Below are 18,367 nucleotides of genomic sequence, written 5' to 3' on the forward strand. Positions count from 1 at the left end.
ATTAGGTTTTCAACTTCAGCACACACAAAATTAATTCATGCAAACGTTTGTGTATTCATAAATAAGCATAGGGACGTGGACATTTGTAGCATGCACATGTATTATGTTAACATAAATATGGTACATGTAATTGCTGAACCACGTACAACTCGCAATTTCCACGCAAAAGTAAAATGTTAGACCTGAAAGGAATCTTGTAAATTATCTCTAATCCAACTCTTTCAGTCAGAAGAGAAAATAAGGCCAAAGAATGTGAATATCCAGCTCCCAGATCGAGATCCAAACAGTCATCTCCTGAGCCCAAATCTGCTTCTCAATAGGGCTTTTCCCCACTGCCTTCCTACTCTGCCAAGATTTGGATAAATGCTTAGTAATAGAGTAAAACTCCCATGAAACCCCACTTTGCCAACACAAGACGTATCACCTTTTATCTGCATTTCACTTTAACGTATATCAAGGCCTCACGGTATTATAATAACTCTGCGTGCTGATTCCATTTCTCTTTCAAAGAAGAAACTGTGGTTCGGTTCAGTTCAGTCGCTCAATCGTGTCCGACTCTTTGCGACCCCACGCACGCCAGGCCTCCCTGTCCATCACCAACTCCCGGAGCTGTGGTTCAACACTACTTAAGTCATTCGTTCCTAGGCTTTGGGGACAGCCAGGCTCTCATTTCCCAGGTGTGCGATTTGGGCCAAGACACCTGACTCTCTGTATCTCCGTTTAAAGCCTACTAACACGGAATGAATGACACCTAGATTCCCAGCACTGGTGGAAGAATGATACTGAGCGTCAACCCCGCGTGACAGACCTCGCTTAGTCCTTTCGACCACACACCTCACGGGCCTCTGAAGAGAAGCTGGGCTGAGGGAGAGGCCGGGCTGTACCTGGACAGCCGAGCGCGGCCCGATCACAAGCCACGCGCTGCTCGATCACAAGCCACGCGCTGCTCGGAGCGCAAAGTCACTCGGTGAATCAAGACCTCTGAGGAGCTTTCCGTCCCTCACCCCGGAGGTCAAGGGGGCTGAGCAGTCTCCGCCGCCGCCTCTTACCCCGCAAAGCGCTTTCCGCCAGCGGCGCCAAGGGCAGGGCTGACACTACGTAGGCCGACCGGGGCCTCCTACGGAGTCTGCTTAAGGCCTGAGGCCCACGGACGTGAGACACAGGACACTACGCCTCAGTGAAGCGTCTCCACACCACCGCCGCCGCCGCCGCACCAACCCAGCCGCTTGCTTAGCGCCAAGCTCCGCTCCGGCGCCGGAGAGCTTCCGGCGTCCTCGATGTGACGCATAGACGCGCGAGCAAAACCCATATTCCATTGGTTGCTGTCGCCCAATGGGCGGAGCGACGCTCGACCGACCCAGAGCCGCGCGCTCTATCCGCCCGTGTCTCCGCCCCCTAGAGCCGCCATCTCCGTGGTGACCGCTGCCCGGTCACCCCTTGGGCCTCACGCCCGGAGTTGCGTCATTGTCCCTGAGCCGGAAGCGGGCCTCCGTGGGCCGGAAGCGGGCCTCCGCGGGCCGGTGCTCTGTGCAGACGCCCGTGTGGGCGGGCGCCAGCTAAGTTGGGCCGGGTCCCCGGCCTGCGTCGGACGGCGAAGTTGACAGACTTGTGCCCGTTCCAGTGATAATGGCGGTATTTCACGACGAGGTGGAGATCGAGGACTTCCAATACGACGAGGACTCGGAGACCTACTTCTACCCCTGCCCGTGTGGAGATAACTTCTGCATCACCAAGGTAACGGGAGGCTCCTCTGAGCGGGCGCGCGTTCGCCTGCCGAGTTCCTGCCGCGGACCCGCGCGGCTCAGAGTTAAACGCTTCCTTTTTTCATCCTTTTCTGAATTCTCCCAGAGTCGGGACTTTGCGCCGTCTGTGGTTCTGGCCTTCAGTCAAGCGTTAGGAGAGCGGGAAGGGGGTGGATGGCAGCGAGTACCAATCTTCTCGCCAACCCCCGCCACTCAAGCTTCCCCTCCCTAGGATGCTTTTTGAAGGAAGGAGTGTGTTTTTGTCTTCCGAGGTGGGGGTGAGTTTTTAGACGACTGAACCATGACTCACCCTCCTGGGTGTTTTTTCCCCAAGTGACGCTTCCAGGGAAGAATGGGGCTGGCGTTTCTCTCCGGAGGTGCTTTTGGTCCACACGTGCCTTGTGGGTTTGTCCAGTGGTCATGTTTGGATGTGAGAGTTGGACTGTAAAGAAAGCTGAGCGCCGAAGAATTGATGCTTTTGAACTGAGGTATTGGAGAAGACTCTTGAGAGTCCCTTGGACTGCAAGGAGATCCAACCAGTCCATCCTAAGGGAGTCCTGAATATTCATTGGAAGGACTATGAATAGTCCAATACCTTGGACTCTAATGAAACTCCAATACCTTGGCCACCTGATGTGAAGAACTGACTTCTTGGAAAAGACTGATGCTGGGAAAGATTGAAGGTGGGAGGAGAAGGGGACAACAGAGGATGAGATGGTTGGATGGCATCACCGACTCAATGGACATGAGTTTGAGTAAACTCCAGGAGTTGGTGATGGACAGGGAGGCCTGGCGTGCTGCGATCCATATGGTTGCAAAGAGTCAGACAGGACTGAACTGAACTGAACTGCCTTGTGGGTAGGCCAACCTCCAAGGAGCTTGCCCACAGAAGTGAGAGGGTTGGGGAGGAGGAAATCGCCAAGGGAAGGCTGTGCTGACCATATGGTGTTTAATTTTATTTATAGGAAGATTTGGAAAATGGGGAAGACGTGGCAACGTGCCCTAGCTGCTCTCTCATTATAAAAGTGATTTATGACAAGGTAAGGAGTCAGGTTCTAAAATGGGTGAGGGGGGAGAGGGTTGCAGGAACCTTGAGCAGTCTGCCTGTGATATGTTAGTGCAGGAGATTGTTTTCTAGTGGTGTGTTAGGAAAATGCTATGTTTTTTAAACGAATTTTAAAGAGCCATTCATGCTGCTGCTGCTAAGTCGCTCCAGTCGTGTCTGACTCTGTGTGACCCCATTGACAGCAGCCCACCAGGCTCCCCCGTCCCTGGGATTCTCCAGGCAAGAACACTGGAGTGGGTTGCCATTTCCTTCTCCAATGCATGAAAGTGAAAAGTGAAAGGGAAGTCGCTCAGTTGTGTCCGACTCTTCGGGACCCCATGGACTGCAGCCCACCGGGCTCCTCCATCCATGGGATTTTCCAGGCAGGAGTACTAGAGTGGGGTGCCATTGCCTTCTCCGTAAAATGTCTCTACGCGTTGCCAAAAGTCCCAAAAGATAAAAGTAACGCCTCCTTTCCACCACCCATTGAGAACCCTGTGTTAGAGCAAGAAGGCTGTTTTACAGAGGTTGAGAACGTGGAGCCTCATGTTGATGGTGGACCATAAGTTCCAAAGAGCATGATGAGAAGGTTCCAGGGGCTGGGCAGGAGTCAGAGATTGACAGGGACAGAATAAGGCTGATCCTTAACAGGGATCAGACTACAGGAGATGAGGAGTAACCTGGGAGGCAGAGGTTTCCTGGGATGGCTGGCATAAGCCAGGATAAATCATCAGAGGTTGAACTTCGTTTACAGAGTAGCTAATTTGCAGATTATCTGTGTTGGGAAACATAAAGAGCTACCCACTTTAGCTGGAAGAAGTAATTTGAAGAGAACAGGTATTTGAGCGACCAAATATTGACGTGGAGAAGTAGTAGTGCACTTAGTAATTAATACAGAACCTTAAGAGATGTAACGTGTTTCATAAATGTGATTTCTGAGAAGTGGGAGCTCTGTCGTGAAGATGGACATGTTTGTCTATAAGGTAAGGTGTGTACGTGCTGCATCACTTTAGTCGTGTCTTACTGTGTGACCGTATGGACTGCAGCCCGCCAGGCTCCTCTGTCCATGGGATTCTCCAGGCAAGAATGCTGGAGTGGGTTGCCATGCCCTCCTCCAGAGGGTCTCCCAGCCCCACGGATCAAATGTATGTCTCTTACCTCTCCTGCATTGGCAGGTGGGTTCTTCACCACTAGCGCCACCTAAGATAATACTATGGTGCATTAAATATGAATTTGGGTCTAAACCTGGGCAAGACCATGTTTCTAGTGCTGACTTTGACCAAGGATGAAGTCATAGAGCAAAGGAACACCTTAACAGAGCAAGGCTGACTGTGTAACAAGGTGAAGTCTCACTATTGGTGCACCTGTGACAGACACTCGGTGAGTAATGTGATTTCTTGTTCTGTCTTAGGATCAGTTCACGTGTGGAGAGACAGTCCCAGCCCCTTCCACCAGCAAAGAACTGGTTAAATGCTGAAGAAGACTTTTAGGTTCTAGAACCTGAACTTGGGGAATGAGGCAATCTAGAAAAGTCAAATGTGGAGTCACTGGCTTCTTCACAGGGACAGTCATCTTGTGGTTTGCTGTTCATGAGAGTCTGGATTCTTTCCATCGGGTGCCAAGTTCATCTCCAACTGAAGCAAGTCCACCACATGACATACCTGGATTTTGTGCTTAAAACCTTGAATTGAAAGTGTTTCCATCCAAACATGAAAGAAGATACTTTCAAATCAGTGCTTTTTTCCCATAGTTTTATTTTTATATCTTTACACTATTACTTCATTATCTGACAACAGCATCGTCTACCTCAAAGCATTAGGTTTCTTTAACTTAAAAAAGATTTTTATTTTAGTCGCTTATGAAGATTTTTAAAATCAGCTGTTTCTGTGCAATTTGACGTCAGCTTTGCTGTTATAAACTGAAGGAAGTCAGTTGCCTCTAGTCCGTTGGGACTGTGCCTTCTACGCCCTCACCACGCTGACCTTCATCAGGGATCTGTGTTCCATTAAACGTGCCGTTTCATTATGCTTCATATACTGGGTCCTGGTGGTGGTGCAAAGAAGACATATACTGAGCTCACAAAGTTAGTGAGTTAAGAAGAAAAGTCAAAAAACAAAACAGTCAAAGGATATGGACTTTCCTTATCAATAGTCTGCATTTTCCTTGAAAATCAGGACATGATAAAAAACAGCAAAAGGAAGTGAAACTGGTAACAACGAGAAGAGAAAACTATGCCTACTTAGTTATTTAATTAAATGCTTGAGTGGTTTTGCGAGATTGGTGCAACTAATATTTCTGTATCTGGGTTCTCGTGTGTGTATTTGTTTTTCGATAAGGCTAATGAAATTTTACTCTAGACAGGGGTTAACATTAAGTCTTCATGGCTGGCGGCCGTGCTTTCAGCACTACCACCAAATCAAGTCACTAGTCCTAAAAGGTAAAGCTTTGATAACAGCCCTTGTATTTACTAAGGATGAACTTGAAAATGAGATGCCTGTTCTAATTAAATATGCCCCTGAGGGCATAGATGTGCTGTGCTTAGTTGCTAAGTCGTGTCCGACTCTTTCTGACCCCATGGACTGCAGCCTGCCAGACTCCTCTGTCCATGGGGATTCTCCAGGCAAGAATACTGGAGTGGGTTGCCATTCCCTTCTCCAGAGGATCTTCCCAATCTAGGGATTGAACCCAGGTCTCCCGTATTGCAGGCAGATTCTTTACTAACTGAGCCACCAGGAAAGCCCAAGGGCGTGTATAGTAAGCGTTTATAAGCTGCAACCACACATACATTCACTCTTGTAGAGAATTGTTGCCCTGGAGAAAAAAATACAAAGATAAGCCATTGGTCTTCCTTTGCCACAGCCGTGAGAGTAGCAAGAAATAGAATCACTTGCATGGAAATTCCAAATTTCCCTTTATGTACACACCTTTGTTGTGTGTACATAAAATTAACTGATGTCTGGTGGGTTGTTGTGGAATTGGCTCCTGCAATTAACGAGAAAAATAGCTTGCCAGAATGTGAGCATTTTATTACTAACTGATAAATATTTTGTACACTCATTGGGGGTTTAAATTAAAACAGGCCAGTGGCCTTTTTTCTCCTGCCAATAGCATAGCTATGTGAAGCCATTAGACTGAGAAGTAAATCACCAAAAATTGTATGCCAAAACTGCTTGGTACGTTATAAGAAGTGTACACCATGTTCTTGATGTGTTGAGAAATCACTGTCGGGGTCACTGACACCCCAGAAGTCATCCACAGTTGCTTTGAAACCAGTGGTGGCTCAAGTGGACAGAGCAGGGTGTGTGCTAACTGGTGGGGATGAATTGCAAAGAGAAAAAGACTGTCCCACACTCAGATCTGATGGTTTTGTAGATATCGATAACCGATGATGAATTTCGAAAAAGAATAGATATCTTTAATGTCACCACTGCTGTGAGCATAAGAGCAGGAAGAAAAGGTGCCCAAGTCCAAACGTCCCAGGAGACATTGAAGGCACTCGTGAGCAATGATACTTAGGAATGTGATCGCAGGCATGATTTCATTCCCAAAAGCAACTGAGTCACTACGTCTGTTGACCACAAAGAACACATCAGGATTTAATCCTTTGTTAAGCAGAAGGTAAAACCAGGGTCTTGCAGATATGACTAGGGTTCTGTGGTGTCCCTTGCTTGGCTTCACAGACATTTCAGAGCTCCTCTAAGGACTAATTTGTAATCCAGCTCCATGACCTGCTAGCTTTGTAATCTTCAGCAAGACCAGTGGGTTCCTCATCTGTTAAAATCAGGAGACTGAATCGGGATTTCTAAATTCAGTACTGTAATTTCAGGCTTCGTAGTTTGCAGGAGCTGGAATGGTAATCAAAGCCTTTCTAAACGCTAAAGATGAGTTACAGAGAAAGACTCCATTCTTCAGTAACTCCACATCAGAGGCTTCTGCAGATACTTCACTATACACATTCAGAAACCCTTTTCTTGGAAAGCCCCCAACATTTTTGATAACTGTATGCACTAACTTATTACCAGTTTAAACTGTATTAGCATGCTGAATAAAGTCACATTATTCACATCCATTTGTTTTCATGTGATTTTTCCTCCCCTAGATACCAGCATTATGTATTTAAATATTGTAATGTGATTATATATGAGATGGAAAATCTTTAACCTGCTTTGGGACTTTGGAGGTAGCTTTCTGTTGTGGACGGTACAGTTTTTAAATAGGAAAGAAATTGCCACGATTACCACAGGTGGGCCACATGGGTATTGGTTCCGGATTTTTAATAGTTATCTGGGAAAAAATAAGCTTCGGATTAAGTGGCAGTAAGGCAGATATAATTGACATTCTTAGGTGAGTGATTCAGTTTCTTGCTGGGAAGGAAGGTTGCTGCTTAAGACATGGTAGTTCTTATAGTGGTTTAAGAGCCCAGCTCTGGTCAGGACACGGGTTGAATCTCAGTTTCTCCACTGTGATCTTGGACAGGTTTCTTAGTGTTTGTGTATCTCTATGTCCTAGTCTGTGAAATATAGGCCATAATGGTGCCTTTTTCCCAGGGTTGCTCTGAGGGGGCAACAGACCCGCATTCAGCAAGGGTCTATGGAATGCTTGCCACTAAGTGAAGAAGGCAGGTAGGCTTCTGTCATCATGGAGCTTACCTGCAACAAGAAGAGAGGAAAAAAGAGAGCAGGCTGTGTTTAGGGCCCAGGTGATGTGATACAGGTGCCTTTCTGAAGGGCATACTGAAGGCATCTCAGTCTGGCACCTTTTCTGAGACCTGAAGGATAAGAATGAAACAGTCTCATAAAAATGACTACATTAGCTAATGACAGCATTCAATATTGCCCATTGTATGTGCAAAAACAAAAAGGTTACCTATTCTAATGCAAAAGGAATTCATTATTTTGAGCACTGACAACATTATATGAAACATGCAAAATATTGAACACCCTCCACATTTACTGATCTCTGGCATGGGTTTTGACAAGCCCTCAATGTAGTGCTGATGCCGCTGAAGCTTGAGAACCACTGGTTGAGCACTGGGGTTCAAGCCCAGCAGCTCACTGGAATCACCTGAGGAGCTTTTGAAACTGCTGCCCCACTGATCTGTGTTCCTGTTTCTGTGCCAGTACCATACTGTTTTGATGACTGTAGCTTTGTAGTATAGTCTGAGGTCAGGGAGGTTGATTCTTCCAGCTCCATTTTTCTTAAGATTGCTCTGGCTATTCGGGGTCTTTAGTGTTTCCCTGAGAAATCTGTATGCAGGTCACGAAGCAACAGTTAGAACTGGACATAGAACAACGGACTGGTTCCAAGTTGGGAAAGGAGTATCTCAAGACTGTATATTGTCACGCTGCTTATTTAACTTATATGCAGAGTACATCATGTGAAATGCTGGGCTGGATGAAGCACAAGCTGAAATCAAGATTGCCAAGAGAAATATCAATAACCTCAGATATGCAGATGACACCACCCTTATGGCAGAAAGTGAAGAGGACCTAAAGAGCCTCTTGATAAAAGTGAAAGAGGAGAGTGAAAAAGCTGGCTTAAAGCTCAACATTCAAAAAACGAAGATCATGGCATCCAGTCCCATCACTTCATGGCAAATAGATGGGGAAACAATGGAAACAGTGACAGATTTTATTTTGGGGGGCTCCAAAATCACTGCAGATGGTGACTGCAGCCATGAAACTACGAGATGCTTGCTCCTTGGAAGAAAAGCTATGACAAACCTAGACAGCATATTAAAAAGCAGAGACATTACTGACAGAGGCCCATCTAGTCAAGGCTATGGTTTTTCCAGTAGTCATGTATGGATGTGAGAGTTGGACTGTGAAGAAAGCTGAGCATCAAAGAATGATGCTTTTGAACTATGCTGTTGGAGAAGACTCCTGAGAGTCCCTTGGACTGCAAGGAGATCCAACCAGTCAATGCTAAAGGAAATTAACCTTGACCATTCATTGGAAGGACTGATGCTGAAGCTGAAGCTCCAATACTTTGGCCACCTGATGTGAAGAACTGACTCATTGGAAAAGACCCTGATGCTGGGAAAGAGTGAAGGCAGGAGAAGGAGATGACTGAGGATGAGATGGTTGGATGGCATCACCAACTCGATGGACGTGAGTTTGAGCAAGCTCCGGAAGTTGGTGATGGGCAGAGAAGCCTGGCGTGCTGCGGTCCATGGGGTGGCAAACAATTGGAGATGACAGAGCAACTGAACTGAACTGAGCTGTTTCCATACATTTTGTGAATTTTTTTGTTCTAGTTCTGTGAAAAATGCCATTGGTAATTTGATAGGAATTGCGATTGCTTTGGGTAGTATAGTCATTTAGACAATTTGAGTCTTTGAAGACAGCCTCTTCAATAAGTGGTGCTGGGAAAACTGGACAGCTATGTGTCAAAGAATGAAATTAGAACACTTCCTAACACCATACATAGAACTAAATTCAAAGTGGATTAAAGGCTTAAATTTAAGGCCAGAAACTATAAAGTTCTTAGAGGAAAACATAGGCAGTATACTCTGACATAAATCACAGCAAGATTCTGACCCACCTCCTAGATTAATAGGAATAAAAACAAAAATGGGACCTAATGAAACACTTTTGCACAGAAAACTATAAACGATGAAAAGACAACTCTCAGAATGGAAGAAAGTAACTGCAAATGCAACAACTGACAGGGATTAATCTTCAAAATATATAAGCAGCTCATACAGCTCAATATCAGAAAAACAACCCAATCAAAAAATGGGCAGAAGACCTAAACGGACATTTCTTCAAAGAAGACATACAGCTGGCTAATAAACACACGAAACGATGCTCAACACCTCTAATTAACTCAGTTCCGTCCCTCAGGCGTGTCCGACTCTGCGACCCCATGGACCGCAGCACGCCAGGCCTCCCTGCCCATCACCAACTCCCGGAGCTTACTCAAACTCACGTCCATCGAGTCGGTGATGCCATCCAGCCATCTCATCCTCTGTCGTCCCCTTCTCCTCCTGCCCGCAATCCCTCCCAGCATCAGAGTCTTTGCCAATGAGTCAACTCTTTGCATGAGGTGGCCAAAGTATTGGAGTTTGAGCTTTAGCATCAGTCCTTCCAATGAACACCCAGGACTGATCTCCTTTAGAATGGACTGGTTGGATCTCCTTGCAGTCCAAGGGACTCTCATTATTAGAGAAATGCAAATCAGAACTAGAATAAGGCCTCTCTTCCCACCATTTAGAATGGCCATCATCAAAGAAAATCTATAAACAATAAATGCTGGAGAGGATGCGGGGAAAAGAGAAGCCTCCTGCTTTGTTGGTAGGAATGTAAACTGATGGAGCCACTATGGAGAACAGTGTGGAGGTTCCTTTAAAAACTAGGAATAAATCTACCACATGACCCAGCAATCCTGCTACTGGGCGTATACCCGGAGAAAACCACAATTCTAAAAGACACATGCACCCCAATGTTCATTGCAACACTGTTTACAATAGCCAGGACATGGAAGCAACCTTGATGTCCATTGGCAGATGGACGGATAAGGAAGATGTGGTACACATTTACAATGAAGTGTTACTCGGCCCTGCTGTGGACAAATTAGGGCGGGGGGGAGAGGGTAGGATGAACTGAGAAAGTAGTGTTGACATATACCCACCATCGTGTGTAAAGCAGACAGTGTCGACTTAAAAAGGAGTTACAGCCCAGAAGTTGAGAGTTACGTTTTATTTGGTGGTCATTCTTAGGACTTCAAGCCTGGGAGACAGCATCGCAAGTTACACTGAGAGAACTGAGCAGGCAGACGGAGGAGTCAGTTTATATCTAAGTTTGGCAGCAAAGGGGGCAGGTATTCTGGACATTAGAGATTATTGATAATTAAGGAAAACCAGATACCTGAAACTAAGGAATTTAGTGCTCGTCTAGGTACGGGAAGATGCAAGCAGTGATCTCAGTGACTCAGTGACCTCACTGACATCACTCCCTTCATACGCATCTCAGCTGTCTAGGGCCAGCGTCCTGCTTCCTGCTTTTGCCCATCCTTGGTCCTCGCTTACCGCAGGGAGTGGCGGCAGCCGACAGCTGCTGGATCGCAGGCATTGTTCTCCCTTTTGGGTGGCCCTTGGACTCAGAAATTTATGTTTGGAGGCCTGAGATCGCAATGACATGACATCCTTGTTTACTGATATGGCAGGAAATACTCCATTTCACAGTAGCTGTGGAAAGCTGGTATATAACACAGGGAGCCCAGCCTGTCGGTCTGTAATGACCCGGAGGGGTGGGTTGTGGGGAGGGGATATGAATATATATAATTCTGACTGATTCTCTTTGGTGTACAGCAGGAACCAACACAACATTATAAAGCAATTTTCCTGCACTTAAAAAAAGAACATAAAACTGCTGCTCAAGAGAGGTTGATTTACTTGGTCTAGGTGCAATTTGAACATCAGGGTTTGTAGAGTCTCCCTGGTGATTCTAACGTGCCAGCCATACTGTGAACCACCACAAATCAAAAAGAGAATTCACAATCACAAAGTAAGAAGGATTCCGTTTTTTTCAATGGTCACAACTTGTTTGCATGTGAAACAGGCGTGTGGGCTCGCTTGGCCACCTGCTTTCATGTCCAGGTATGCAATACGCCTTAACAAATGCCTGCAGAGCCCACGCTGGGCTAATGATCCCAGTAGGAGAGCCTCAGTCTGGGCGGGCTCTGAGCTGTGCCCCAGGCTTAAACAATCACATTTTCCCAGCACACACTTGGGCAGCTGATTGTACACCTTACAGAAGTGACAGCTTCTGCAGGTGTAAGTAATTAGGATGCCTTTAATCCATTTGAGGGCGCCTGCCATCCCCTTCTTCCTACAGAGCAAATTGTTCATGATTATATATTTGACTGGGAAACAATTTTTCAAATTATTCTTCTTTAAGGGTTTAAAACAAAGGACACATGACAAAGAAATCACAGTTAAAAATACTGTCTCCTAGCTCACAGCCACCTCGGTCTGGCAAATGAAGGGTATTTGATGGGGAAGGGGTTCCATACAAAGTGACTCCCAAATGGAGTGAATGTCTAGTAAGGGCTGGGGTATCCTAGTAAGTGGCCCTGAGCCCAGACAGCACTTCAGGGGGTCAACATTTGGGACTGCGACAGGCAAGCAGGACCCAGTCCCCAGGCAGAGATTTGAGGCCATACTTCATTCTTTGTTCTAGGATAGGGCCAAAGTTTGTCCATTTGGGCAGTGATTAATGCCAAGACTGACGGTGTGGAAGAGGGGAAACACACTCTTAATAGGCAGCTCCTGTGTTCCAGGCTGTTTCCATGAAAGTGGGACAGGGCACCCAGGGTCACCCCAGAGAGCAGTGGGTCCCAGTCTACAATCCCAAATGCCAAAGCCTGGACTATTACTGGACCCAGCAGGGCTCTGAGCCACCAAACGGTGATGATGAAAGAGTCAAGCAGCGTGGAGGGGGCTCTGAACCATGTAAGGAGATTAAGTGAGATGATGCACACAGCAGGGAGCACGGTGTCTGCGCACAGTAAGGGCTCAGTAAACAGCGTTTAATTGTGCGTATTTCTTGCTGCATCAGAAATGACCCAGGACCACGGTCTGAGAAACTTGCCTGAATTCCAAGGCCAAGACCACAGGAAACCCAGCCATGACGTGTCAGGGTTCGATCCGGAGAAGTGGAAGAGCCATGAGTGGTAGAGAATGGGGGGTTTGTTAGAGGATCAGGCAGGCTTCACGTGACTGCAAGAGTGAGAAGGAGGTATCAAGCCTGTCATCTTGCGCCTGGTGTTGAGACAAAAGCCACCTACGGGTCAGCCCAACACGTAGGTAAGGAGAGAAAAGCTTGGTGTGCAGAAGACAAAATACAAATGGAGGTGTAACTGTCTCCTCATTGCCAACCTGGGCACCGTGGGTGATTTTAGAGGGAGACTGGCACCATTCCCCAGGGAGCTGTGCAAGTAGTTAGCCCGGAACAAGGCAAGCTGGTAGATGGGAACAGTGTTTGTGGCCATTCACTGTTGCAGGGGCCCTGCTCCAACCTTCTGAGCGTAAAAACACGTCTGCCATTTGCCTTCTTGCTCCCTTTTCTTGCCCACATTACTGGTGGAAATTTAGTTCCCCAGCCAGGGATTGAACCCAGGTCCCAGCCATAAGAGAGCCTAGTCCTAACCACTGGACTGCCAGGAGGTCAGTGTTCACCCAGGACCATACAGAGAAGGGAGTTCTGGGAAACGTAGTCCCAGGTCAGTCACCATACTCAAGGTTGGGGAAGCCAAGGCAGGGATGGGACACTTGTTTTGTTGTTAAGCAGGTAAACTGATCCTAGCATGATGTCATTTAGATTACACTGTGATGTTGATTTCATCATCCCCGTATTAACTGAAATACTAGGTCGTCAGTCTCTTTTGCTGGCCAGACATCAGACAACAGTCCTGTAGGATTAATTTTTGCTACACTTATGTTGTGAGATGAGCAAGGCTTTGGCTGTGATTTCTGTATTCAAATTTAAAGCAACTTCACCCTAGTATTAAATAATCAGTTCAGTTGTGTCTGACTCTTTGCAACCCCATGGACTGCAGCACACCAGGCCTCCCTGTCCATCACCAACTCCTGGAGTTTACTCAAACTCATGTCCATTGAGTCGGTGCTGCCATCCAGCCATCTCATCCTCTGTTGTCCCCTTCTCCTCCTGCCTTCAATCTTTCCCAGCATCAGGGTCTTTTCCAATGAGTCAGTTCTTCACGTCAGGTGGCCAGAGTATTGGAGTCTCAGCTTCAGCATCAGTCCTTCCAATGAATGTTCAGGACTGATTTCCTTTAGGATGGACTGGTTGGATCTCCTTGCTGTCCAAGGGACTCTCAAGAGTCTTCTCCAGCGCCATAGTTCAAAAGCACCAATTTAGGTTAATATTTTCAAAGTCTGCTCTATATAGTCACATGAAGGTATGCTAAGTCGCTTCAGTCGTATCCAACTCTGTGTGACCCCATAGACGGCAGCCCACTAGGCTCGTCTGTCTCTGGGATTCTCCAGGCAAGAATACTGGAGTGGGTTGCCATTTCCTTCTCCATTGCCTGAAAGTGAAGTTGCTCAGTCGTGCCTGACTCTTAGTGACCCCATGGACTGCAGCCTACCAGGCTCCTCTGTCCATGTGATTTTCCAGGCAAGAGTACTGGAGTGGGGTGCCATTGTCTTCTCCGGAAGGTAGGTATACATGAGCTCTAATTATAGAGAGAAATGGGATATATGGTAACACAATGTCATTAAAAGTGAAATCTAATACCCCTGGGAATCTTACTGGTATGTCGTTTCCTGGTTGCTGGAATTGGGGGTGACCCATTTTGAGTGTCTTTATTGCAATGGATTCCCTGATACATTTCAGTGGCGCCCAACAGTTTCTTATCCAGGCTGTTTAAAATCGGGTGAGAAGCTCACGTCACGTCTGATATGGTCTGAAACCTTGAACCTGGACCTTGAACAGAACCTGCCAGCTATTGTTTATATATTCCTGGCAAAATATGGCCTACTTATGACTTGTCCATCTGGCTTGGCAAAGCACTCATCATACCATGCTGAGGTCTACAGAAAAAAATCTGTGAAGTTAGACATGGAAAAGGACTTTCTGCTTGTAAAATGTTAAGGTTATTAGTAGTTACTCAGCCACCAAATTGGATAAGCCTTGTCACTCAATCAATAAAGATGCTGTAAGCACTTTTGTTTATGAGTTGGGCCAAATCTCTGTGCCAAGGGGGGATTTTAAAAAAATAATTATATTACAGAGAAAGTTTAAGAACAGAATGGAAATGCTTTTCACCAATGTGACAAATATGTGTTGGCAGTTATTATAAATGATTGGAAGCTTTGTTCTCTTTGCCGAACACACCCCTTCCTCAGAAATTTTGAGGCATTAAGCACCGTACAGACATAATGAAGCAGAAGGGCCCTGATCTCAGCCAGATGGCTTCTGTTCTCCTAGCTCTCACACGTGTTCCTTCCCGTCTGTGGGCTCCGTGTGGCAGGGCCCTGGGCAAAGCGTCCAAGGACGGTGTTGGTCACCTGTCCTGGCCTCAGTCTCTCTGCTGTAACGCGAGAGGGGGGTTGAAGGATTTCAGAGGTCTGTCAGCTCTGTTCTGCTGTGACTTTGATAAGGTGACTATTCTCAGACTCCAGTGAAGTTGTTCTGGCAACCTGAAGGGGCCACCTGGAGGTGACTGCTGTGCCCTGGGCGGGGAGGGGGCACAAACAGCGCAGGGGAGGGGACAGCCTGTCGAGAGTGACCCTGAGTGACAGTCATCAGGGCCTGTGGAGGAGCCAGAGCCCCATGGGGTATGGGTGTGGGCAGCCCAGGCCCCACCCGCTGGTGGAAGGACTGTGACCCCACAGATGGCAGCCCACCAGGCTCCTCCGTCCATGGGATTTTCCAGGTGAGAACACTGGAGTGGGTTGCCATTTCCTTCTCCAATGCATGAAAGTGAAAAGTGAAAGTGAAGTCACTTAGCGGTGTCCGACTCTTAGCGACCCCATGGACTGCTACCCACCAGGCTCCTCTGTTGGTGGGATTTTCCAGGTGAAAGCACTGGAGTGGGGTGCCACTGCCTTAGGTGCACCAAAACCTCCCTGGCCCCGTGTCCTCTCTCCAAATGAGCAGGCTACCACATGTGAATGCCGCCTGCGGGCCCTTCAGCCCAGGTCTGCGGCAGATGTGGCCCACTAGGTCCTGGCCACCTGATGCAAAGAACCGACTCACTGGAAAAGACCCTGATTCCGGGAAAGATTGAAGTGGGAGGAGAAAGGGACGACAGAAGATGAGGTGGTTGGATGGCATCACCGACGCGATGGACATGAGTTTGAACAAACTCTGGGAGTTGGTGATGGACAGGGAGGCCTGGCATGCTGCGGTTCATGGAGTCGTAAAGAGTGGGACACGACTGAGCGACTGAACTGAACTGAGTTACTGGCCTTAACATCTCAAGACACACTTAGCACAGCCTTTGCATTCCAGATCCGCCCTGTCCAACACGGCAGAAACTAGCCACATGAGGCTTGTAAAATCTACATTGAAGCTGAGATGAAATAAAATTAAGAAGTCAGTTCCTCAGCCATACTACCATATTTCAAGAACTCATGTACACGTGCTTCTGTGGCTCGCGGCATATTGGGCAGTCCAAGATAAGGGTATTTTCATCATCACAGGAAGGTCTATGGGAAGCCTTTGTTCCAGAATTTGCCAGAATGTATACTAAAGAAGCAGGAAACGCCTCTCCCAACTTCCTCTTCTTCTTCTATGCCCTTTCTCTTTTTGCTTCCCTTAGAATATCCTAGCTATACATTCTTACAGGGTGAAAAAATGAGACGTGATATTAAAGACCTAGGTTCAAGCCTCAGCTTCCTCACATCAAGTTTATGAGAGTTATCAACATAGTCTGTTTCTGTGTCAATAAAATGAGGATAATTAACCACCTTCCTGGGTTGAGAAAATCAGATGGGATGATAAACAGGAAGTTGTTGATAAGCCCTATGCACTGTACAAATTCTCACCAGTTCAGTTCAGTTGCTCAGTCGTGTCCAACTCTCTGCAACCCTACGGACTGCAGCATGCCAGGCCTCCCTGTCCATAACCAACTCCCAGAGTTTACTCAAACTCGTTGAGTCGGTGATGCCATCCAACCATCTCATCCTCTGTCTTCCCCTTCTCCTCCTGCCCTCAGTCTTTCCCAGCATCAGAGTCTTTCCCAGTGAGTCGCTCTTCGCGTCGGGTGGCGACACTGTTGGAGTCTCAGCTTCAGCTTCGGTCCTTCCGAGCCCTTCAGCATCCGCCCTTGTCTGTAAGAGTTCCTGGTTCCTGGGCGTCCGCCTGTTCCAGTCCGGCCACCAGGTGGCGCAGGTTCCCCTCTCAGCGCCGCGGCGAGAGGGCCGCTCCTACCTTGAGTCCTTTGTTGCACGGCGACCTTGGGAGAGCCGGTTTCGCCTCCTGCAAACCCGGAACAGTGAAAATCACCTCGCAGGGCGGCTGTGAGCTTAAACAAGATGATACAGGCTAAGTGCCTTGCACGAGTCAAGCGCGCAGTGGACGCTGTTTCCTCCCTGCCTTTCTCTTTCCTCTGTTCACTCCTATTCATGCTTATCAGCCCCTGCTTCTGTGCTGTGGGTCATACAGACTTTGTCCCCAAGGTCCCTGCATGTAGCAGTGTCTTACACTGTTACCTACACACACACACACACACACACACACACACACACACACACACACACGCCCCTGTATATTACTGAAATAAAAGACATGGCCTCTCTCTCCCCCAACCTCGCCCAGTTCCTAAATCACCCAAAATTTCCTCTTGTTCAGATGCATTTCAGTATGACAAGCCGCATTCTAAAGGGCAAAAAATAATGGTAAAAGGTGTAGCAATTGTAGAAGAGTATTAACTATGTGTTCAGAACCTGCTATTCCCCACTGAGCTCCACTGTAGAGGATTATGCAGGCAAGATAAGATGTTGCTCCATAAAACTAACTCCAAATCCTTCTCGAAACAGGTGTGAGGTTTTCCCCAGAGGAGGGGCAGTGACGCTGGCCCAGGACATCTCCCTCAGGACAGCCTCGGGCTCGCAGGCCAGTGAGCCCTGAGTTACAGGGTTACAGGGCTGTAAGGAGAGGTGGATGGAGCCTCACTGGATGGAGGAGGGACACAGCCCCCTTCTGGACTGAGGCGGCATTCCTGGCCCCACACCCTAGAGAGAGCAGCGGCTGTCCAAGGCTGGGGGCTAGGTAAGTCCCTCCTTAACCCCACCCGAACCTTCCTCCTTTATGCCACCTCTTCTCTTTCCCGTCCTCTTCTCCTTCTATTTAATGCTTCACTCATTCATTCGTTCAGTAATTATCTTCATTCCTTCATTCAATGTTATGTACGAATTCTTGGGCTTCCCTGGTGGCTCAGCTGGTAAAGAATCCGCCCTCAATACAGGAGACCTGGGTTCGATCCCTGGGCTGAGAAGATCCCCTGGAGAAGGGAAAGGCTACCCACTCCAGTGTTCTGGCCTGGAGAATTCCATGGACTATATAGTCCATGGGGTCACAAAGAGTTGGGCATGACTGAGCAACATTCACTTGCACTTTCAACCATACACCAATTGCAAATACGTTTTAGGCTCTTGAGTCAATCAGTAACCAACAATGACAAAGATTCTTTCTGGAACGTACAGACACTCATTCACGTTACAATATTTATATACGCACTTGTCTTCTTCGGGGCCACCTGAGCTGTTGGGACTTCCCTGGTAGCTCAGACAGTAACAAATCTTCCCGCAGTGCAGGAGACCCGACTTGGATCCCTGTGTTGGGAAGATCCCCTGGAGAAAGAAATGGCAACCCACTCCAGTATTCTTGCCTGGAAAATCCCGTGGACAGAGGAGCCTGGAGGTCTATAGTCCACGGGGTCACAAAGAGTCAGACACGACTGAGCGACCTGGGGCCCTCTGCCTCCCGGTATGAAAAGGCCAGCATCGTGGCTCGTTCTCTGAGGCCCAGCCACACCGCCGCCATTCCGAAGGGCTGGCTGAGCAATCCTCCCTTCAGTTACACGAGATGCTTTGCTGTTTCCCTGTGAA

General features: G+C 47.6%; 1 protein-coding gene across 1 annotated transcript; it reads left to right on the forward strand.

Annotated features, from left to right (window-relative positions):
* Nucleotides 1-1,502: 1,502 nt before the first annotated feature.
* On the forward strand, nt 1,503-6,845 carry LOC128071483 (diphthamide biosynthesis protein 3). The gene is made up of 3 exons (XM_052664317.1): nt 1,503-1,734; nt 2,708-2,782; nt 4,199-6,845. Exons 1-3 carry the CDS (start codon nt 1,627-1,629, stop codon nt 4,262-4,264), a joined length of 249 nt encoding a protein of 82 aa, XP_052520277.1. The 5' UTR covers nt 1,503-1,626; the 3' UTR covers nt 4,265-6,845.
* Nucleotides 6,846-18,367: the final 11,522 nt, after the last annotated feature.

This window comes from Budorcas taxicolor, unplaced genomic scaffold (genome assembly GCF_023091745.1).
Source record: "Budorcas taxicolor isolate Tak-1 unplaced genomic scaffold, Takin1.1 scaffold967, whole genome shotgun sequence".
Classification (NCBI taxonomy): domain Eukaryota; kingdom Metazoa; phylum Chordata; class Mammalia; order Artiodactyla; family Bovidae; genus Budorcas; species Budorcas taxicolor.